The sequence below is a fragment of the Phodopus roborovskii genome, unplaced genomic scaffold (genome assembly GCF_943737965.1).
Source record: "Phodopus roborovskii unplaced genomic scaffold, PHOROB, whole genome shotgun sequence".
Lineage (NCBI taxonomy): Eukaryota > Metazoa > Chordata > Mammalia > Rodentia > Cricetidae > Phodopus > Phodopus roborovskii.
Window position 1 is genome coordinate 18,416,694 of NW_026126571.1, and position 24,696 is coordinate 18,441,389.

The 24,696-nt window shown below is 41.4% G+C and overlaps 2 protein-coding genes across 2 annotated transcripts in view; one reads left to right on the top strand and one right to left on the bottom strand.

Annotated features, from left to right (window-relative positions):
• The window catches only part of Avl9 (AVL9 cell migration associated), a 42,485-nt gene extending 33,901 nt beyond the window's left edge, over positions 1–8,584 (bottom strand). The window contains exons 1-2 of the mRNA XM_051203169.1: positions 8,231–8,584; positions 378–498 (exon numbers count right to left, since the gene is read on the bottom strand). Coding sequence (XP_051059126.1) covers positions 378–498; positions 8,231–8,323 — 214 coding nt within the window. The 5' untranslated portion in view covers positions 8,324–8,584. The remainder of the gene's footprint in view (positions 1–377; positions 499–8,230) is intronic.
• A 6,350-nt stretch (positions 8,585–14,934) lies between these two features.
• Lsm5 (LSM5 homolog, U6 small nuclear RNA and mRNA degradation associated) lies at positions 14,935–17,978 on the top strand. The gene is made up of 5 exons (XM_051203074.1): positions 14,935–15,091; positions 15,985–16,080; positions 16,355–16,382; positions 17,192–17,264; positions 17,675–17,978. Exons 1-5 carry the CDS (start codon positions 15,046–15,048, stop codon positions 17,705–17,707), a joined length of 276 nt encoding a protein of 91 aa, XP_051059031.1. The 5' UTR covers positions 14,935–15,045; the 3' UTR covers positions 17,708–17,978.
• Positions 17,979–24,696: the final 6,718 nt, after the last annotated feature.

The window sequence follows — 24,696 nt, forward strand, 5'->3', positions numbered from 1 at the left end:
AAAGAAACAATCTTAACTGTATTCAGAAGGACATGGGTGGCTTAGTAAGTCTGAAACTAGAGCTTCCCAGGCCATGAAGCCAGAGTGAAGTCTGAAGCATGATACAATTGTAGGCAGAAACCCATCAACAGCTGTCTCACTCTGGCTATACCTGAGTGCTCTGAATAGGAGGGGATCCAAGGGTCACTGACCACAGAAACAGACCCAGCACTCTAAAGCTTCTCTAGTGCATACCTCATCTCCAAACGGCACACATACACATTTCATAAATAATCATAATAGGCTCAAAGGCTTTCATTTACCAAAGTATTCAAGTCTGTTATGGAAAAAATTTCCAAAATCACACGCAGTAATTGGTCTACTGTTTAATGACACACCTTCCTGATAGTTATGTGCACCGTCTGGTAAGGCAAGGAAAGGCAAATACTTCCATTCTTCAGGTAGAGCATGACTGTCATGTCCATCTCCTGGAATCAGGGGTGGGTAAGAGAATTCAACCTACATTGGAAAAGAATGTTAGCAAAATGGTGATCAAAGGGAAGACTCTTAACTGACAAACAGTAATGCTCTTAAACTCTGAACAATGTCATTGGAGATTATCAGCAAACCAACACAGAGAGGGAAGGTTTATAGACTGTTCCCTGTTGACTTAAAGTGCCTAGTTGTAACTCAAAATGTTGTCTACTCATAAAAAATATGTTTAAATAGAACTTAGATATTTTACATACTCAGGAACTCTAAGTGAAATTAAGGTTATGCTAGGATGACTTGGGTTCAGTGTTTATAACAGTTTCTTTGTGAAAATGTGGTCCAGACTCAAATAGCCAATTTTGGGAACACAACCTATTCATAAATTGTAGACCGCATGCACCATGTTGGCAGTTTTAGAATTCTTATTTCCTGTTGGTAAAGTTGCTACTAATAGATAATTGTACTTGAAAACAGACGAATTTGCTAATTAATTTCAAAACAGTTAACCTCTTTTCTACATGGACACATACAGTTTTTTATTTTTTTAAAGACAGAGTTTCTGTGTAGCTTTGGTGGCTGTCCTGAAACTCCCTTTGTAGACCAGGCTGGCCTTGAACTCACAGAAATCAACTCGCCTCTGCCTCCCAAGTGCTGGGACTAAAGGTGTGCACAACCACCACATACAATCTTAATAGCTACATGGTATTAATTATTTATTTAGCAGTCTTCTTATTTCAGAATTTTAAAACAGCTTTATAAACTAGTTATGTTTTCCAAATGTGGCATAATAAAAATACTTCTGGTTTCTACAACAAAGACTCTAAAACACGTGAAACTTCCTGAGTCATAAATTACTTATGAGTCCCAATACACATGAGCTCATGTTTAAGCTATCTTTAGGATAAGGGCTGTCACCAGAAAGACAGTGCCTTGATTAGAAAGATAGAACTCTCAAGCTATGTTCTGACCATGGAACACAGCTCAGAGACTAAATCCAATCATCAAATGACCAATGTGTTAACCGATCATGTTTATGAAGTGAAACCTTTAAATCCTTTAACATGGGGTTCAGAGAGGTCCTGAGTTGCTAAGTACATGAACATGCAGGGAGAGAGTGGATGCTCCCTGTCTCTCCTTCATGTCCTCCTGTATGGTCCCCTCTCTTCCCCTGGCCACCCTTAAGTTTACGGTTGTGGGAACCTTTAATTTAGGGCTAAGTAGACAGAAGTCAGGTGGCCTGAGTCTTTGGGACCTGTAACTGGCATTTGTAATAAGGTAAGTCTTATGGAACAAAGCCTTTAAAATGTGGGGTTTGATGCTAACTCTGGATGATAAATAGGTAAGAATCTGAGATCAGACATGGACATTAAGCTCCCAGAGAATAAAGCACTCACACTCATTGTTATTCACTAGTAAGTAGTAGAAATTCATGGACCAAAATCTTAGTGTGAAGGAGAGATTAATGTTCCCCAAAGGTATAATGATAAACCAAGAAAACTTAAGTATTTCTCTTTAAATAACCAACTAATGTGGCCAGACCTACCTTGATTTTAGTTATTTTATACATTTATTCTGAAGTAATAACAGGAGGAAAGAAGACAACAATGGCTGACTTCTAAAAAGCAGAAACAATAATGATGCTCTAGATCACAAGGAATAGTTTTTTTGTTTGTTTTTAGTGTACAGGTGTTTTTCCTGAATGTATGTAAGCATACCATGTGGGTACCCTTTTCTAGTGATTACCAAAGAAACAAGAGGTGGGGTCCAAAGCTGAGGATGATGGAAGGATTCATCCTCAACTGCCTCCAAACCTGTTAATTCTTCACTAGCTACCTAACAGTTAACATCACTCTGCCACATATGAAAATGGTGAAGACTATGTTGAGGCCCAGTAAGGGAAAGCTGCTTTCTCTGGGTCAAAATAATAGAACCCAAATTATGCCTCTGGACCTAGGTGCTAGTAAAATGGCTCAGCTGGTAATGACACTTGTAGTCAATCCTGAAAACTTAGATTCAATCCCTGAAGTCCATGTAGTGGAGGAGAGAACTAACTCCCGGAGTTGTCTTCCAACCTCTGCCTGTGTGCCTCGTCTGTCAACCACCTGGCCAGAAGACTATTTCTTCTTTGGTTACAGTCCAAAACCTACTCAGACTCTGAGCCTTTTCAACATCTATGTAGACTACTCCACCCCATTTATAGTGTTTGCTGACTTCCATGGCTGAGCCCTTCCTGGTTTCTTGGACTCTAATTTGAAAAATTTCAGAACCTATGAGATGGCTCAAGTTAAAAGAATCAAGCCTAATCAAGCATAATCTCCAGGACCCCTACTGAGGATGGAGAGAACTGTTTCCAAGTTGTTTCCTTTATAAAATGCCTGAAAATAGACTATTTGACAAGAAATAATCTATCTATGTTTCTATAGTAAATTTGCAGGTTATAGATCCCAGACTTTTATTTGTTTCAGATTGCCTTTTTTTTTTTTTAACTATTATTTATTTTTGACTCAGAGTCTTACTACGTAGACCAGACTGGTTTTGAATTCAGAGATCTACTTCTGTCTGCCTCCCAACTGCTGGAATTAAAGTCATGTGCTACTATGCCCAGCTCTTTTTAAAAAGTCATGCATGGGAGCTGTGTTTATACAATTTCTACCCTCTCTCTCTCCCCTCCAACTCCTCCCATGTCCTTCCCTGTCCTCATGATTTTGTCATAGACACACACACTCAGAAATGTACATATAAGTGTAACCTGCTGTATCTATTTAGTGTTGCTGTTATGTAGGTGTTCAGGGCTGAGCACTTGGAATGGATAACCTATCAGGCACTCATCCCTGGAGAAGACTGATTCTCCCTCTCTAAGCATTCATTAAGTGTCTGCAGCTCTTCACAGTAAAAGGCAAGTGAAACCTCCATGCACATACATAATAAAATTAAAATGTAATTAAAAAAAAAAAACCAAGGTATGACTTTCTCTCTTCCTCTTCTCTATCTCCCTTCCCTGGCAGTAGCCAAATCTTATAGCTTGTTGATGTTTTCTTTCCTTTTCTTTTGGTCTTTTTGAGACAGGATTTCTCTGTTTAGCCCTGGATGTCCTAAACTGGCTCTATAGACCAGGCTGGCCTAGAACTCAGAGATTTGCCTGCCTCTGCTCTCTGAGTGCTAGGATTAAAGGTGTGCACCACCACCATTCTGCTCCTCCCTCCAAACTCTAAAGAAATGGTCCTTAAACTTCCTTCTGAGTCAGTTTCTAAATTGTTTTATTAAAAGACTAAAAGCCCACAAAAGGAAACCTCAATTTCCTTGGTAAAGTTCCAACTGTTTTGCAATTCTGTTTTTTTCTTCCTCCCCGGAAATAGTTCATAAGATAGAGTACTTGCTGCTCTTTCAAAGAGCTCAGGTTCCCAGCACTCACATCAAGCAGCTCACAAGTGCCTGTTACTCTAGCTCCAGGAAATCTAACTCTCTCTTCTGGCTTCCACAGGCACCTGCATGCATATGAACATATATACACTCAGGCACACACACATAAGCAAAAAATAAATAAGCAAATCTGGGGGGGGGGGAGAGAAATACAGAGTCATGAGGCCCGCCCACCTCTGAGGAGCTACTGGCAGTTATAGTTGCTGGGGAATGGGAGGGGATCATTTTCTTTAACAGTATATCCATTCATCTGCCCAAGTGTCAATGAATAACTTCCCCATTCATGCTTGTGCAGTGGGTCACACACACAAAAGTCACAAACAAAACATGAAGGAAGACTTACTGAGAAGAAAGGTTCAGTAGGAGTGGAGGGCATGGAAAAGAATAATGGAGGAGAAAAATGACCTAAAGACGTTACATACTTATGTGATGCTCTCAAAAGAATAAAGGGAAGAAAAGAAATACAGTTTGCTAAAAACATTCAAGAGGTAAAGTTAAGCTGGAGGTGGTGGCACATGCATTTAAGGCCAGCACTTGGAAGGCAGAGGCAGGAGGACCTCTGTGAGTTCAAAGCCAGCCTGGTCTACAGAGTGGATTTCAGAACAGCCAAAGCTACACAAGGAAACACTGTCTTGAAAAACCAAAACAGAATCTTAAGTTGCTAGCTATGTATCCAGATCAGGAACTCTACAGAAAAGAGCTCAAAAGGAAAAATTTAGGGTGGTCAGATGGCCTAGTGGGTAAAGGTGCCTGCTGCCCAGAGACCTGAATTCAATCTCTGGACCCTGTGTAAATGTTGAGAGGATGGACACCACAAAATTGTCTCCTCACTTCCACACATGGGTCATGCGCCCATTCCATGAATACTGTACACACAACAAATAAAGTATTTCAGAGTATTTGTGTACACTGTAAAGATGTGTCTCTGCCTAAGGTGCTTTCTGATTGGTATGATAAAGAGTTGAATGCCAACAGCTAGCCAGAAGGCATGGGGGGGGGGGCTTCTGGGCAGAGAGAGGACTCTGGGAAAGAAGGTGGAGTCACAGTCAGAGTTGGAGGAAGCAGGATGGGCAGCTCAGAGATGAGGGAAAACCATGTAGCAGAGCGTAGACTAATATAAACGCACCTAGGACAAGCCCAAGCTAAGGCCAAGCTTCCACAATAAATAATAAATCTCTGTATTGTTATTTGTTAGCTGGCAGCCCAAAGACAAATCAACTACAATAAAGCAATTTTAAAGTTTGGAAAATAACTGCTCTCTACTGAGTATCTAAAAATGTAAAACTATGAACAAAATCAGAGCTTGCCTGATACACACTTGATTATCTAACAAAAAATTATGGCAATCTGATTTGCAGGCTGGCTCAGCCTTGGTAAGTATGGCTCTCATAGCTCTCACTCCTCAGAGAAGCCTTTCTTACTTTTTGTTTTTTGATTGTTTACAGAAATCCACAACTGGTAAGAATGCAAAGAACTGACCATGAGGTGCCCATCCCCAGTTGCTATTATCTACCACACAATTCCTACACCCAACGCTCAGGGAACATGGTAGAAGAGGGGTGGAGACATTCTAAAAGCCAGAGGAGGCTGGGAGTTGGTGGCAAATGCCTTCAATCCCAGCACTCCAGACACAGAGGCAGGTGGATCTCTGAGTTCGAGGCCAGCCTGATCTACAGAGTGAGTTCCAGGGCAGCCAGGGCTGTTATAGAGAAACCAGGTCTCCAAAAGCAAAACAAAGCAGAAGTCAGAGGACAAGGGTATCTGCTGTGAAACACTATCTTCTACATGTAACAGGGAAGCTGCACACATGAAATCTCAATAATATGGTTGCCTAAACGAGACCTGCAAAATGACAACAGTAGATATGCCAAGGCAGACAGGGGTGGGGTGGGGATATGTGTATCTCACAAGGCCCCGCCCCTAGATGAAAAACTAAGGGCAATGAAGGAGCTGAGAGATGGAGACCAGTCTTTTCCAGGGATAAGTCCCTGATTATCTACTCAAAGTGGTCAACCCTAAACACATATACACACCAGCAACATCAAATGAACTCAGCAGGTTAAAGGTGTGTGTGTGTAAACCCCAGCTCTCATGGACACAGGCTTGCACATGTGTGACAGTAACAAAGATGAAACATAAATTTTAGGAGGAGGGACACAAGAGGAATTGGAAAAGGTGTAGAATTATATAAATAATTATTCATGTAAGATATGAAACAAAGAGCAGGGTATACTGATAAATATTTTTGTTTGTTTTGTTTTAAGATAGGATCTCTTTACAATGTAGCCTCTGTTATCCTGGAACTCACTCTGTAGACCAGGCTGGCCTTGAACTCACCGAGATCTACCCACAACCAAAAATCTTGTGTTCGCTAGGCAAACACTCTACCACTGAGGTACATTCTCCCAGCCCAGGATTAGGTTCTTCATGCTTTGTTTCTCCAATATCCCGGGGTAGGTGTAATTTTACAAAGGTGAATAATAAATCAAGCTACTTTGGCATCAATTGGAGAAAAACTCAACCAGGATTTTTTGTTTGTTTCATTGCAATTATTATCTGGCATAAATTATCTGGCAAAAGAAACAGAGAAGGGCAAATTAGGAAACTATTTGTATTTGCTGGTCTTGGAGTGGTGTTATACTGGCCACCTGACTTCTGCACAGAACTCACTTTACAAAAGCAGTCACTTTTACCTGTGTGCTGAAACCAAAACCCAAAGGAAAGGCATGCAGGGGGTTACTGCATCTTTCCTTTTCTGTTCTTTAATCTTTATGCAGCACTACATTCGGTTTCCTTTACAGAAATATGTATGACCAATAAAGCCAGTAAGACAGGCAAAAAGCATAATAAAAATCTAGATTTTCAAATGACAGCAAGAATTAGGAGACTCCATCCTATCCCCTATCCATACCAATGTTTTCTTTCTTTTCAGAGCTCCATTCAGTGTAGTTCTGAAGCAAGCTTCCACATGGTCCTTTACCCAGAAAATCCACATTGCCACATACATGAACACACGTGGCACAGGAAGCAAAGGTTCCACTTCTCACTCCAGGGCTGTTTTGTTGTTTGGTTTGTTTTCTGTTTGTTTGTTTTTCAAGACAGAGTTTCTCTATGTAATGGTTCTGGCTATGCTGGAACTCAATTTGTACACCAGGCTGGCCTCAAACTTATGGAGAGCCACCTGTCCAGGGAGAGCTGTTTTTTAGTAAGATCTCAGCATTTTTTTTTTCAGTAAGATCTTTGTCAAGTTTTGTCATTTTACTCACATCTTACAAAGCAACTAGTTAGTTCAACAGCTGTAGGTGTGAAGTACTAAATAATCGTAGTATCACACACACAGTAATGCTACTCTCTTTAGTGTCATTCTATCTTTTTAATCTGAGGATAAAGGAATATAATATCTTAAAGTTAATAGTCTCTTTTTTGATACGGGGTCCAAGTACTCTGTCCAACTTAAGATAATCCTCCTACCTCAGCCTCCCAGTTGCTGGGATGGTGCCATGTGCCACACCTGGCTTGAAGTTAACAGCACACACACACACACACACACACACACACACACACACACACACACACACACACACTCCTCTTCACTCCCTTCACTAAGGAATTGAACTTTTGTCAGTATTTTAATGTTACATTCTCTGCGAAAGGAAAGGAACCAAATACGTCGTTATCTATTGGTAGTAATCGTTTTTCTCAATATCTTGAGCATTCAATCTACATCCGCTAGCATATTATGACATCATTGCCTTCCAGCGTTTGTTGGGACTCAACAACCCTGCTCTATTTTGCTCCTCTGCCTTCAACACAAAAGCAAACGCTCTTTTCACACGGTGTGTTGAAGAGCCAGCAAACAAGCTGCCTAATACACGTCCGCTTGCACTGACTGCTTGGTAAATTACAGTTTTATGTACTGTAACTGGTTTGGAGTGTCACCCTAAGCAAAAGCAAAGCTCTGGACAGGAGCAAATCTTAAAAGGCACAAGAGAAGGGGGCGGGGCCGATCGCCAACCCTAAACTACAGATTCCCAGGCTGGCAGGAGATAAACAAAGGAAGCCGATTCTGCCGGGCGGCGCCTGCGAGCGCGTCAGCCTCCTAGAGCATTCGTGTGGGCAGCCGCAGCTCACCACCTCCGGGCGTCCAAACGCCGAGTCTGTCTTCAAGACTTCCTTTAAGGGCAAACACCCGGCCGGTCGGTGAAGACTGACAGATAACCGGAGGCGCCACCGACCTTCTTCCTCTAAGCCCGAACCCCCGCTGCTCGGCATGCAATTCTCAGAGGGACTCGGGGCGCGCAAGGCCGCGGGCGCCCAGGAGGCGCGGGCCGGTCCTCACCTGGCAGCCCTTCTTGTGGTGGAAGCCGACCACCACGATGTGCAGGACGGGCCCGCAGGGGGCGCCGTCCCCCTCGCGCCCTGCCTTCTCCATGGGCGTCCGCCGCAGGCCCGCACCGCGACTCCAACCGCCGAGGTCGGGCCCCACGGCCCAGAGCGGCTGCCTTCAGATGTCAGCCGGAGAGACACATGTGCGCCGCGCCATGGGCTCGAGGGCCGCCGAACAGCTCCCTCACCTCGGCGAAGCCCCACAGGGCCTCCACGGTTCTGCTTCATCCGCTTCCGCAGCTTCCGGGCTGTCACCTGACGCTACAGCCGCCTCCGGAGCCGTGGGGCGGGGACCCGGACGCCTCAGTCTGGGCGGGGTCTGAGGCGGCATGGGCGGAGCCCAGATAGGGGGCGGGACCAGAGGGAAAGGGGAGGGGCGTGGCTGGAAAGCAGAAGGGGCGGGGCCTCCCGGGGGAGGCGTGTTCTATAGAACCTGCAGGGCGGGGCGGGAAGGATGCAGACCCTCAGGGACCCTTGCAGAAGGGGTTGAGAATGGTTGCTGATTACACCTGCTCCTTTCTTCCTACGTTCTTTGTCAGATCACTTCTAAAATTCTTGAAATCTCCTTCCAACTCCCCCAGCTTCTTTTTAAACGTGTTTTCTCTTCACTCTTTAAATCTTTTGTAGAATCTCTCAGCCTTGAGTTTTAAATACCCAACAAGGAGTCATATTTATGAGGTTCGGTATCTCGTGCGTTCAACGTCTAAATTAAGTTGGTTGCTTAGTCAAATTTTTCTTTGGTTTCGTTCTAGAGGTTATTTTTTTTTCCCGTTTAATTTTTTTGTGCAGCCCCATGTAGTGGCTGCATGTGTGTAATGCCAGAACTTGAGGAGCTGAGGTAGGATTGCAAGTTTCAAGCCAGCTTGGGCTAAATAGTGTTAGAAATGTGCTCACAAGGTAAAAGATAACGATTCCAATTATAGTGGCCCAGCAAAAATTTGTAACTTCACATCAGGCTGGGCTTGGTGGCGCATGCCTTTAATCCCGGCACTCCAGAGGCAGAGGCAGGGAGATTTCTGAGTTTGAGGCCAGTGGGGTCGATAGAGCACAGAGCGAGTTCTAGGACAGCCAGGGTTACACAGAGAAACCCTGTCTTATGAAACAACAACAAAAATAATTAATAACAACAATTTCGGACAAGGAGAGTCCTAAGTCCGAAAATCATACAATCAAGCGCTCCTGCTCAGAGCAGCCTCAATCTTCTATCCCTAAGGCTAGGTTTTAGTGGTATAGGTGGGTGGTGGAGGCTGGAGGCTTAGCTTTTCCTCCTTAGCTGAGTGAGGTTCGATTTCACATCTACTCCTGATCAACTAATTTAGAAAGAGGCCAGAAAAGGAGAACAAAGGGCAGAGTGCAAAGTAAGCAGTGTTTAAACCGACCTGGGGCCTGGGGAGGAGACAAAGAACACACATGATTATTACCCCTGTTTGCAAGAAAAGACAAATTTTTCCCAACGGAGAGTTTAAGGTCAGTCTAGGTAAATAAGAATCCTCCTCAGACCTGCAAAAATAAATACATAAAATATATGTAAGAGTTTGGAAGCAATTTAAACCTTGAATCATAACATCTTTGACAACAAAGATTTACATTCTACCTATGAAATGATTATTTCAGTACATATATACATACATAAAAAACCTGGGTATATATCACGGTACTAGAATATTCTAGTAATATATATATATATATATATATCTCAATGTACAATTTTCATTGCATATTTTTGGGTTTATTATAACTAGCACAAAATAGGTCTGTTGTTCCAAGGGTTTCAAATCCTTTGCTGAGTGAGCTACAATTTCAAAACGCAAATTGTTTAGATTCTACTAAAAAAAACTCCACATTTTTCAATATATTACTATCCATATCCTTTTTATATTATAAACTTCTTGATAGTGCTCATGGAAATACTATTTCCAGTATACAGAGTACATTAACATTTCTTAAATGTTACCCTTTTATGTTAAGTACTTGATTTTTACTATTTTCTTTGTTTTTAAAAAAAAGCAATCTGTTTTTATTTTATATATATTGGTGTTTTGCCTACATGTATGTCTGTGTGAGGGTATAGGTTTGGAGTTACAGACAGTTGTGAGCTGGCATGTGGGTCCTCTGGAAGAGTTGTTAACCATCTCTCCAGCCCCCAACTTTTACTATTTTCTTGATTTAAACTGTGTTAATACTTTCCACAATTGGAATAGCTAAAATTAAGTTTAATTTCACACCTTTGTTTAAATGTGTGGCTAGATTTCTGTCTTCAGTGAATATCAATATTTAACTCACTGTTCAGGAGACATAATTATGCCTTTAGAAATATGTGCCGCTTTGTATCCTAGAGAGGTCATGTGAGATTAAATCATGTATTTATAACCATTATGTTTAAATGTTTTAAGATATCATTTAAAGGCATGCTGTATTTAGTTACTATCTGACCAAATGCTTACCAGGAAGTGACTTAAAGGGGAAAGGATTTGTTTCAGCTCAGGGTTTGAGAAGATACCAAAGAAGCAAGAGACAGAAGACTTCAAGGTCTTCAAACTAAGCTGTTTTTACATGAACCAGTTCATGTGACTAAGCTACTCAGGTTGGCCTTGAGCTTGCTTTATATCTCAGGAGGTCTCAAAACAAAAGAAAACACAAAAACAAAACAGAAAACACACGCATGCGCGCGCGCACACACACACACACACACACACACACACACACACCACACCACCACCACCACCACCACCAAAAAAAAAAAAAAACCAGGTTAGGAGGGTATAGCTTAGTGGTAGAGGACTTTCCCAGTGTGTGTGAGTCCCTAGTTTAATCCCCATCCTGGCAAAAAAGAAAATTGCTAGTGTTCGTTTTGTTCATATCATTGGAGACTTCAAGGATTGACTGTATTGTTACCAGCACTTTCCCTGCCAGCCTGGTCCCACAGCCCCACCAGTCCCAAAATAACATACAGAGTCTCTATTAGTTACAAAGCTGGTGGCCAATGGTTAGCTCTGGCTTAATTATTAACCAATAATTACTAATATAAGTATTTCTACTTGGTCTTACCTTACTAAGAATGCCAGACTCACGTGTTCTCTCCTTCTGAGATCACATTGTGACTCTGTCCTACGTTTCCCAGAATCCTCCACCTCTCCTACTCCCACCTATCTTGCTTCCCTGTTGGCCAACAGTACTTTATTCATTAACCAAAAAGAGAAACATATTTACAGAATGACATCTCCCATCACTGTATTATTCTTTTTCTGATGAAAGTAATACAGGAATAAAGAAAGAAAAAAATCCAGAAAAGAAAGAGGCTTCATAAGTGAATTGGGCCTTACTCTGTATTTAGAACCTTACAGAGATTAATGAGTGTGCCTTAATTCAAAGAACATTGGTTAGATCAAATCTAGGAATGTGTTGGCTTTAGTGAACCAAGCAAGATGAACTGTTGCCTTCATGTGGTTTATGGTTATAAAACAACCTTCATTTTACATTTATTTTGTGTGGGGGAATGCATAGGTTAGAGTGTTGAGGACAGCTTTTGGGAGCTGGTTCACTTCTACCCAGTGAGCTCCAGAGGTTGAACCTGGGTTAACTAGCTTAGCAAAGTGCACCTTTACCCATTGAGCCATCTCACCAGCCTCCAAAGAACAAAGTAGCAAGCAATAATGCTCTCTGTATGTAGTCCCTACCCTAAACGAATAATCATGTTAGTATTAGGAAACAAAGATCAATGAGTAACAATATATCAAATATAACGCAGTTTGTTATGCATTATATCTTGTCCTAACCAATTTTATAGGTTATTTAATTTAATCATTAAAATAATCTTTTCAGTGGGCGAGAGAAATAGTCCCATGGTTAATGGCATTGACACCTCTTCCAGAAGGCCTGAATTTGATTCCCAACATCCATATGCTGATTCACAACTGACTGTAACTTAAGTCCCAGGGGATCTGATGCCTTCTCTGGCCTCCATGGACACCAGGCACACGTGTGACACACAGACATTGATGTGGTTTGAATAAGAATGGATCACATAGGCTCATATATTGGATGTTTAGTTACCAGGGAGTAAAACTGTTTAAAAGGATTACAAGGAATAGGAGGTATGATTTTATTGCAGTAGGTGTGGCCTTGGAGGATGTATGTCACTCACTGGGCATGGGCTTTGAGGTTTCCAAAAGCCATGCCAGGCCCAATTTCTTTCTTTCTTTCCTTCTTCCTTTCTTTCTTTCTTTCTTTCTTTCTTTCTTTCTTTCTTTCTTCCTCTTTCTTCCTCATGAAACTCAGAATGGGAAATCATCTCTGAGAAAGGTATTGAGACATTAGCAATATCTTTACTAGGACATTGAGGAATATCATATAGTTAAATGAGAAAAATCGCTCAAGATTGGGGTTGTTAAGGAAATACATTTCAGATGACAAGTGTTGCATATTAAATGGAAGAGAAATGTGGTTTAAAGACAAGATCAATAAGAGGAGCTTGGAAGTGACACGGACCAACTGCACACAATGTCCCCTTCACTTGGAACTACCTTTGTCTGTTTATCCACACTCTAATCACCATGCAGGACTAGACTCTTGTCAGTTCCTCTGTGAAGCTTTTCAAGCTGATACGTGTGACCATGGGACAGTTACTTAATTTCTTTCAGCACAAGGAACTTAATCATGATTCTTGCCTTAAAGATGACAGTAAAGAGTGTATTTCTGCAGTTGGGAGGCAGAGGCCAGTGGATCTTTGTGAGTTCAAGGCCAGTCTGGTCTACAAAGTGAGTTCCAGGACAGCCAGGGCTGTTACATAGAGAAAGCCTGTCTTAAAAAAAAAAAAAAAAAAAACTAAAAGAATAAAAAAGTGTATTTGTAATTGCCCTGGCACCTAGTAGATACACAAGACTTATGGAATGGGGGTTTCAGGGAAAAGCCACCACTAATTGAAATTGAGAATGGAGTAGAGTTTTCCAGAATCCCCAGAGGCATTGCTTTATGTGGTAAATTTCATAGTGCTACATACATACAACTTATTATTTGTCCTTTTTCCCACTCACACACATAGAACACTTTAGTGAACATTGCTTTAACCAGCAAGCTGCTAATCAAACAGTATTCGGCAGACTTTTGTTCAATGAAGGAATAAAGGGTGCTTACCAAACCCTGTAAAAATGAATGTTGTTCATTATGCTCTCCCTTATTTTGATTGTTTAGCTTTAAGCCCCTCAGATACAAAAGAGACAAACGAAGGTAAACAATTTATGTGCTTCTTCTTCTTTTTCTTCTTTTTTCTCCTCCTCCTTCTAAGTAGGACCAACTCAGGGCCTAATGAATGCTAGGAAAGCACTCTAGTGCTAAGGTAGGTGGTCAAGCTCATTATTTTTTATTTCCTATTTTGTGTCAGGTCTTGAAAGATTTTAGTTTGCAGAGCAAGGATGTAGGAAAGGGGCAGGAGAATGATTCTTGCAAGCAGAATACAGAAAATCATAAAGAACAGACATTGACATGGGAGGAAAAGACAGAAATTATGAGAACAAGAAAGTTACTATGGTGATGGGGCTAGTGGTCATGCTAGGCTGATTCTGTTAAATAGGGCTAGTACCTGAATCATCAATCTCTTGTAAAATAACTGAAGTCTCTCAGGTCATGGCCCACATCAAGGAAATGGGCCCCAACCCTGGAACAGATGGTTCCAGATGAATGGTCCTGGCCGGGTCATACTTGACCAACGGACAGTCTGGGGTCTTTCCCTGTCATCCTGTTATTTTTCCTTTAAAGAAGAATAGGTCACACCTGGGTGATCTCTCAAACATGAAATTATACTTTGTACTTTGTAATTATACTTTGTAATCAATCACCTTATGCCCTATGCATGTATGCCGCTCTGCTCTCTTTAAAAAGGGCCTAAACCCTCTGAGGGGTGTGCAGCTTTCCCCGAGATTGCTGTCACCCGAGTGCACTCGCTCAATAAACACCTCTTGCTTGTTGCATCTCCTGGTTTTGGTGTTTATGTCGTGGGGCTTTCCCATCGCCCATCAGGACCCCAGAATTAGGGTCCAACAGTCTTACCAATTTGTCCATGCTGGGCAACTGTGGCCTCCTTCTCTCTCTTAAGCGTTGGGATTGCTGGCCACTCCACATAGCAGGTTTTTGTTTTTTAAATCTTTTTCCAAAACAAAATTGTGATAGCATGCTTTCCAAATGTGATGACATCAACATACAGAGTGACATCTAGCGGTTGCCTATTAATAAACAACTGTTAGTAACTTTAAAAGCCTGCAATAAACTAGACTTCTAGAAAGGACAAGAAGGAATTAATAAAGTACTAAAAATTAAAAAAAAAATCTTGTGAATACTTGGTATAGAATTTTTTTTTTAATGCTTCGTATGGGTGTTCAGTCCTCTAGGATTAAAAACCAGATTCCTTAAGAAAATGAGTAGTTACTGAGAACGCAGAACGAGTTGGTGATGGGAAATCTTAATTGATTTTTATAGCTCTGAAGAACGATTCCAGCTTGAGATGCAGCCTTCTAGAGGAAAACTAGCCAACTCAGAGATCTCGTATGGTGTGGTCTTCAGGCATGGAGGAGGCCCTCAAACAATTTCTCAAATTTAGCAGAACTCTGGGGCACGGGATGGTGGTAGTCTATCGAATCCGTCGGTGATCCATTTGGATTCACCGATCGCCACATCGGCCCGCGACTAGTTTGGCCTGAGCCAGCTGTGGAAAAGGGCGGAAGCGCGCTCTTTTAAAGTCTGCGCCGGTGGCCTTATGCCACTTCCGGCGTGGCCATGGCGGCAAACGCGACCACGAACCCGTCTCAGCTCCTGCCACTAGGTAAAAGTCTGGCCCGGGGAGCGGGCGGGTTGCCGCGGGTCCGCGCCGGCGGCCGAGGCTTGCTCCTCCGGCCCGGCCTTGCCGTCCCGCCCGGGCGTTTTACCCGTCGGTGGCCGGCGAGGGTCCCACCTAAGGAAGGGCGCCCTCGGCCTCTGTGAGCTCGCCAGTTAAGGTGCCATGCACGGGTAGCCGTCCCAGCTCGCAGTTTGGTCTGTTCGGTCCACAGACCTGGCAGAGTCTATGCTGTATTTGGTTGTGTGAGGAGGGCGCCACGGTCAGCAGTGAATCTTAAAAAGAAATCTGGAGATGAGCCCCGTTATTCATTAATTCAACAATGGGTACTGCTGAATAATGAATTCAAATTACAGCCGTTGCTTTCAGACAGCACACTGAAAAAACACCGTGCCGAGCAGTTCTAGGTAGGCTACAGAGACGCTCAGGTTGGTCTGTCTCCAGGCACAGAGGTAAAGGCGAGGGAGACAGTGACAGGAAGCTGGCGTCGATAATCTTGCATCTCCTCTGTAATGTTTTGGCGCTGGTGAAGTTAGTGAATGTGGCTATGATGGAAAGATTTTGCAGCGGCCACTTCAGGATGTGTTAGATACTGTTCACCCAAAGAAACACTGACGAGGAAAAACTATCACGGTTTCCACCTTTATTTAGATTAACTAGGTAATCTAAATAAAATAGCAGTCATGTTAATTGCAGCAAAAAAGAAGGTAAGTGAAGGCCAAGGCAAACGTTTGTGCTAATGGTTGAACGGAGATTTGTATAAGATGTAGTTATTTAGTGACTGGTTTTTGTTTATCTTTAGTGATACGGAAATAATAAAGTAAGCACTCAAATGGTTGTTGAACTAGTAAGTGGGTAAAACAGTCTTTTTCCTTCCATAGAGCTTGTGGACAAGTGCATAGGATCAAGAATTCACATTGTGATGAAGAGTGATAAAGAAATTGTTGGTACACTTCTAGGATTTGATGACTTTGTCAGTATCCTTTTAAAAAGTGGTAATCGGATAGGTTTTTTAAAAAGAGGTATTAATATAAGAGCTGTAGACAGATGACATATTTCTATTACATTAAAAAACAATTTATTTCCCAGGAACCTGGTAACATTTTAAGAGGTGTGCTTGCAGAGAGCAGATAGGGTTCTGGCCAACAACAAACCTTTTGAATTTGCACCATTGTGATGAACATATTTGCAACCAGTCAAAAACTGAAACCAGAATAAATTCAACCTTGTTTTCTTAACAACACATCTCAGATATGGTGTTGGAAGATGTCACAGAGTTGTGAGTAGTATTAAAATCAACCAATTGGGGGAGTTGGGGAGGAAATACCTTCTTGAATTAAGGGCCGGTGCCTTAGTTACTTTTCTGTTACTGCGAAGCCAAGGCAGTTTGTAGGAGAAAGTGTTGAGTTTCAGAGGGCCACCACCATTTTCATGGCGAGGAGTGTGGTAGCAGGCAGGTGTGGGACTGAGAGAGCCTACCGGGTATAATTTATTTCTTTGAACCTCAGAGCCCACCCCAGTGACGCACCTCCGACAAGGCCACGCCTCCTAACCATTCCCAAACAGTTCTACCAACTGAGGACCAAGTTTTTCAAACATGTGAGCCCGTGGAGGCTGTTTTCATTTAAACTGCCATAGCAGGATTCGTATGGTTGATTAAAAAGTATTACCGGTTGGAATTATTTAATACTAAAACTTTATTTACTGGTGTTTGTGAAGTTGGGCCGGAGGATTATTATCTTAATGTTATTATTCCTGAATTTCTAAGAAATTAGTGTGAACAAACTTTATAGTGAGCTATATTTACATGACTGTTATCCAGTGGCAGACTGTATTTATGAAAATTATTGTAATTGTATGAGTCATATTCATCCATATGTAAGGATAACAGGATTATTGTATTTCTATGAGTTCATATGTAAGGTAACAGTTTTGGTGCTAGGGACTGAACTCAGGGCCTTTTACTCTGCTAGCCACCAAGCTATTCTCCTTACCCCAGGAATGATTTTTAGAAAGGAAAAGTGTTTCCACAACATTGCCTTTGAATACTTACTTATCCTGACTCCATTTTTTTTTAAATCTATTTAGTGAAATTACACCAGAAGGAAGAAGGATTACAAAATTAGATCAGATTTTACTAAATGGAAATAATATAACGATGGTAAGACATTAAAGCTGTTTTATTTTGAATGTAATTAGTTCTATGGGGCAGGGATTACAGAACTGACTAAATTACTGCTTAGCTCAGCGTTCATGGCCTAGACATGCTAAGGATGGGAAGGGAGGCTTCAGTCATCAGTGCCCCAGCACAGCTATTGAAAGAGCTCTGGGCCTTAAGATTCATTTACTGAGTAATCTTTATTACCTTTAATATCTTTAGTTCATCAGGAATCATTGTAGAAACTCTTAAACATCAATTAGTGATGTGGGGATTACTAACAGATGTTGATGACCCGGAAAAATAGGGAATTGAAGGATGGGAGAGAGAGGTGACTTTGGTCCATGAGGAGCATATGGGGGGTTTTAGGTGGAATGATAGTGTTATTAATAAACTCTTTTTCTCTAATGCAGCTGGTTCCTGGAGGAGAAGGGCCTGAAGTATGAATGGATTGCCTTGACTTATGCTAGATTTTGGCTTTTTAAAAAAACCTTTGATGTTTAGATTCTATAAACTGAAGTTTCCGTTAAAAGGAAATACTTTGGAGATATACACCCATTTTTTCTAAGCTAATCATGGTTATTTTGGGAAAGGAAGAGTTTTGTTTTGTTTTGTTTTTTTAAAGACATAAAATAAACATGTTTTTGGTTAAAGGTGATTTTATTTATTATATTGAAAGGTCTAGTGGAACAAATATACTTATTTTGATACTTGGTTTCACATTGATTTCTGTTTATTTTCTTCCTCATTTATTTGTTTTGGGAGTGGGATCAAGCCCTTTTATTCAGAGGCTTGAGGGTGGAAGAGGTCTGTCTCAGCCAATGTCCGCCAATGGTTGACCTTCCTGGCCTCTGGTTGACCTTCCTGGCCTCTTTGCTAAAAGTGAACTTAATTCTTGTTTTTTAAAAAAGATTTTATTTATTTTGTATATTCTATGTGTATGAATAACTCACTTTCATGTAGGTCTGCTTCCTGTGTAGTGTCTGCAGAGGCCAGAAGAGGGTACTGGACCCCCTGGTATTAGACTTATGGTGGGTTGTTACCTGCCATGTGGGTCTGAGATTGAACCTGGGTTCTCTGCAACAGGAACAAGTGCTCTTAACCACTGAACTGTCATCCCTGCTCCTGAACTTTATCCTGAAACAGCATCTATTTCAAAACAAACCGAGCTTTGATTTTGAATATATCATTTAAAAACCTTAATGATCCCTTAAGAAAATTGAGTTCAAACTCTGATACTTTGTAATGAAGTGTTCCACATTGAATTCAGCTTTTCCTAATTCCTATTGAAAACATAAAATATGTGTGCAGTATGTACATCGTAGAAGCGCAGGTAAGCAAAGTAGCAATCACATTTTATATTTTCCTAGACTTGAAGACATTTTTTATTTTTTAATGTGTGGGAGTGTTTTGCCCGCATGTATGTTTGTGTACCACATACCAGCTTTGCATCCGTGAAAACCAGAAGATGGTGTTGGGTCCCCTGGAACTGGAGTTACAAGGGATTGTGAGCCTTACGTGGATGCTGGGAATGAACTGGGGTCATTTTCAAGAACAGCAAGTGTCTTAACTGCTGAGCTATCTTTCCAGCTTCATCTTTTCCTATACTAATGCCCCTCCAAAAAACAAAAGTTTTTGAGGGTGTGAATATGTGGTGGGTTGAATATGTGGTGGGTGTGAATATGTGGGTGTGCGGTGCACGTATGGAGGGCAGGGGACAACTTGCAGGAATCGTTTTCTCCCCTCTATCATATGAGTCCTGCATATTGAACTTAGGTCACCGGGCTGAGTAGCAAGCCTTTGCCCATTGAGCCTTCACCCCTGTCAAAGAGTTTTTGAGTGTGTTCATTTTAACAGAACTTGCCTATCCTAAATGCTTAGGTTCCATATAAGTACATTAAAAAAAAAAAAAAGAAAAAAAGACTAAATGGTGAGTATTTGTCAAATATTTCAACGGTAATGTCTATAAAATTTTATTTAATGTTTTTACAATTAATTTAGCCTGTGCTTATTAGCCACAGTAATTTTAGCTAAATCTTTATATATAATTTATGTTTTTCCTAGAGTAAGTTCATAGAGTACATGTTGTCATATTGCCAATAGAAAATTTGTATCACACTGCTTTTCCAGTTTTTCAATACCCTTTACACCCTTATCAACATATGACTGATCTATTGCTTCACTATGACAGGCAAAACCTAATTTAAAAACTTAAAAAAAAAAAAAAAACCCAAAACTTACTTTGAATCTTCTTGTATTTAATGAATTATTTGAGGCTTTCTCACCCCAACACTCTTTGGACACAGGGTCTTGCATACCTTCTAGGCTGTCCTTGAACTTGTGATCCTGCCTCAGTATCCCCAGTACTAGGATACAGGCATGTTCTGCCACACCAAATATGTATAAAGCTTTTACCTATTCGTCAAAAACTTTTGTGAGGTTATTTATATTAGTTGCTCTTACCATTGCTGCAACAAATACCAGACGAGAGCAGCTTAAGGAAAGGAGGGTTTGTGTTGCCTTATAGTGTAAGAAAGTCATGAGGAGGCAGCTGGTCATACTGTATTCACAGTCAGGAAGCAGAGAGCAGTGAATGCTGCTACCCAGCTCCCTTTTCTCTTTTATTTAGTCTAGGAACTCAGTCCCTGGGATGATTTTCCCACCTCAATTTCACCTATAAAACCCCTTCCAGACATGCCCAGAGGTTTGTCTTTATGGTGGTTCTAACTCCCATCAGATTGAAAATTAACATCCCCAAGAATTTTTGATATAATGTATTTTTATATAATTATACTGACTTAGGTCTTATTTTCATCTGATCCAAATTGATCAGAAAGTCCCTTTGCTGTGGGGGGAATACATACACACATGCGCGCACACACATACACACACACTCTCTGTTAGGGTCTTACTTTTTTCAGTGTTTATTTAAATCTTGAACTTATCAGTTTTAGTGCTTCTGCTTATGAAAATGGTTTTTAAATTTCTAGAACAAGTATTCATTTGTTTGAATTACATGTTATAAATATTACTATATTGCATAATTTCAGTTTGACTATGGTTTGCTTCCTTGCTGACTTTTCCTTTTTGGACTGGCTTTCCCCATCTTTTTATTTTCAGTACTAGAGAAATGTGTCATTGCCAACTCCGTTTTTTTTTTTTTTTCTCCTATGACTGAGTGAATACCGTGCACAAAGCACATATTTTTATATATATTATGCTGTATGTTTTATAGGAGGAGGCATAGTTGCCCATGTGGCTACATGCATGAGTCTACTTGCTTACTAGTTTTTCTAGTCTGTTTTTTTTCTCAGAGCTGAGAATCAAATCCATTGTCTTGTACATTCATGGAAAGCACTCTTCACTGAGCTGTATACTCATCTCTCCTAATCTTTTTAACAGTAATAAAAATGATGTAATTCCTCTCTGTTTACACTTCTGAGTTCTCAAACTTGGCAGGATTTCCAACCATGAAATGAGTAGAAAACCTCCTTTATTTACTGTCCATCTAGCTATAACAAGGTCTCTAGACACTGCCACATATCCTGAGTAAACAGTCACTCAGGATTATTGACAGAGAACCTTCTAAATGAGTGGATACTATTTATTGAGCTCTCCAGAATCACCTAATATTTTAGTCATGCACCAGGTACACTGAATTTAGATAACTAAAGTTTGGGGGTGGGGGAAGGCTGTAACAGAATGTTCCATCAGAGCAAGATTGTTAGTGCATGTTTTCCTGCCGGCCTGGACCCAGTGCCCCAAATAACACACAGAGATGCTGTACTAGATATAAAGCTGTCGGCCTGTTACTAGCTTTTCTTATTGGCTAGCTCTGTCTTAAATATTAACCCATTTCTATTAATCTAAGTATTTCCACGTGGTCTTATCTTACCGGTGAGAGGGCCCAAAATTATTCTCTCTCAGTCCTACATTTTGAATCTCTTCCTACCTCTCCCTGAATTCTCCTTGTCTCTTACTTTCCTATTGACCAACAGTGCTTTTATTCATTAACCAATAAGAGAAACATATTTACAGAATGACATCTCCCATCACAAGATAGGTGGTTTTAAGCTTGAGGGATGCTGAATTGGGAGCTAGCTGTACATGCTCTCACTGTGGGAGAGCAGTTGGCAAGCTGAGGACACTAAGGCTTTACTTGGGCCCCCTGCCCAGCTTGTAGGCAGCTTCCACTGCAGTCTCCCACTCCTGGCACTGTTCACTGCTTCCCAACCTCTGCAAGGGGCTCCATGCATTCTAACACCCCAAAAGTCCGGTCTCTCTAAAACATACAAAGTCTTCTAGTTTCTCTAAAATATCCTAAGTTTCTCTAAAAATTCCCTAAACTGCTATGAAATGCTGTTTGTTTTTTTTTAAACTGGGTGCCTGTAAAATGGAAAATAATCTTACTCCATGTCTTATTTAGGGTTGCTATTGCTGTGATTAAATAAACACCCATATCAAAAAGCAACTTGGGGAAATAGAGTTCATTTGTTTTAAATATCTCGACTCACAGTCCATTGAGGGAAGCCAAGGCAGGAATGCAAACCCCAGGTGGAACCTGGAGGCAGGGGCTGACACAGAGGTGGGAGTGGTTCTGCTTTCTTACAGAATTCAGGGTCCCAGCCCAGGGGTGGCATCACCTATAATGGGCTAGGTCCTTCCTCATCAGTCACTAAGAAAATGAAGCCTGCCTAAGCCTGATCTTCTGGAGACATTTTGTCAGCAGATGTTCCCTCTCAAATAACTCAAGCCTGTGCCAAATTGGAAAAAAAGAGTCAGCACAATTGACCTTTTGTCACCTTGACACGGACTTACACTGTTAAACCATAACCTTTCCTTTCTTGTCCATTCCTAAGGCCACACATTAATATCAGTGTCATAATATAAACACTCCGAAATTGTCTTTGGAAGTTCAAACACTTAAAAAAAAATTCATTATCTTAAAGTATCCAGTCTTTTAAATCCAAAGTCTGTGTAAAATCACTCAATTGTAGGCTCTGTAAAATAAAAAAAGAAACACTTTGTTATGCCAAGAGGGAAGAACCAGGGTACAGTCACAATCTGAACAACGCAAAATCAAACTGCAGCAGTGTCAACACCCAGCATCCAATGTCTGGCATGCACTCATGATCTGGGCTCACTTCTCCAGTTCCATCCTCTGCAGCCCACACAGATGGTCCCCTAAGCCCAGTCTGGCTCCTCTCCAAGGCTGCTGCTCTTTGTGGGGCATTTTCTCAATTGAGGGTTCCTCTTCCCAAATGACTCTAGCTCATGACAAATTGGCATGATACTAGGCAGCACACTACATGACCAATAAACAAAATGAAGTTTGGCAATGTTGCCCTGACAGATCAAAGCCACATGAACTACTTACTACTTTGCATACTTTGCATATGCTATAATAAAACAGAAAAGCAAACAAAAAAAATTAGGGAGGAGTGGAAGAAACTGGATTCTAGTACACTGCTAAGGTAAAATGATGTAGCCATTATAGAAAACAATTTGCCAAGTACACAGAATTAAATAGTGAGTACAAGTCATAGCCGTCCTGCTGCCTGGCTACACATCCAACAGAACTGAACAGGGCTACATGAATGTCTACAGCAGCATTGATTATAAAAAAACCACTAAGTGTGAACAATATCCATCCCATCACTCAGCTGGGAGAATGATGAAGTTCTGCCATGCATGCTGGGTAGAGAAAAGGAAAGTGATCATTAAAGGGCAGGGTTTCTTTTTGGGTGGTTCAAACATGAGATTACTGCGGATGCTCTACAAAATTCGGTGAATGTATGACAACCTACAAATTCAGGTGAATTTGATACACAAATTATATCTCAATTTTAAGATTCAGGCAGGTGTGAGATCTATACATTTTTATTGTTTAAAACAATCATTTTATTTTACATACTAATAACAGTTTCCCAAACCTCTCCGCCTCCCACTCTCTCCACCTTTCCCCCACCCTGTCCCCATCCACTCCTCAGAGAGAGGAGTCAGTAAAGTCAGCCAAATAATGTTGAGGCAGGACTAAGCCCTCCCTGCTATATCGAGGCTGAGCTAGGTATTCCTCCATAGGGAATGGGCTTCGAAAAGCCAGTTCATGCACTAGGGATAAATTCTGCTCCCACTGCCAGTGGCCCCATAAACTGCCCCAGCCACACAACTGCCACCCACATTCAGAGGGCCTAGTTCATTCCTATGCAGGGTTCCCAGTTGTCAGTCTGGAGTCTGTGAGCTCTCACTTGCTTGGGTCAGCTGTTTCTGAGGGTTTCTCCATCATGGTCTTGACCCCTTTGCTGATATCACTCCTTTCTCTCTTCAACTAGACTCCTGGAGCTCAGCTTGGTGCTTAGCTCTGGATCTCTGCATCTGCTTCCATCAGTTGCTGGACGAAGGTTCTATGATGACATTTAAGGTAGTCCTCAATCTGATTACAGGGGAAGGCCGGTTCAGGCACCCTCTCCACTATTGCTTAGAATCTTAGCTGAGGTCATCCTTGTGGATTCCTAGAAATTTCTCTAGTGCCAGGTTTATCCTTAACCCTATAATAACTCTCTCTATCAAGAAATATCTTTCCTTGCTCTCCCTCTCTATCCTTCCCCTAACTCGACCATCCCATTCCTTCATTTTTCCTCTCCCTCCCCTCCTTCCGTCCCCCTCCCCTTTCACCTCCCCCCATCATGTTCCCAGTTTACTCAGGAGATCTTGTCTATTTCCCCTTTCCAAGGGGATTCTTTGCTCTATGTCTAATATCCACTTATGAGTGAGTACATACCATGTATGTCTTTCTGATTTCTTGTCTGGTTTACCTCAATTAGGATTTTTTTTTTTTTTCCCTAGTTCCATCCATTTGCCTGCAAATTTCAAGATGTCCTCTCTCTCTCTCTCCCTCTCCCTCTCTCTCTCTCTCTCTGTCTCTCTCTCTCTCTCTAACTACTGAGTAATACTCCATTGTGTAAAGGTATCATATTTTCTTTAGCCATTCTTCTGTTGAGGGACATCTAGGTTGTTTCCAGGTTCTGGCTATTATGAATAATGCTGCCGTGAACGTAGTTGAGCAAATGTCCTTGTGGTATGAGTGTGTATCCTTTGGGTATATGCCCAAGAATGGTATTTCTGGGTCTTGAGGAGGGCTGATTCCCAATTTTCTGAGAAATCACCATATTGCTTTTCAGAGCAGCTGTACAAGTTTGCACTCCCACCAACAATAGAGGATGTTTCCCCTTTTTCTCCAGCATAAGCTGTCATCTGTGTTTTTGGAGATCTATAACTTAATGAGACCTTAAAAGAATTATTTCTGTGATTGCCATTCTGGCTGGGACTGGAAGGAGCCTGACTTTTTCTGAATATCAAAGTCCCCCAATGGCTCAATGGGAAAAGGTGTTGGCTGCTGAGCCTGACCTGAATTTGATCCCCTGGACCCACGTGG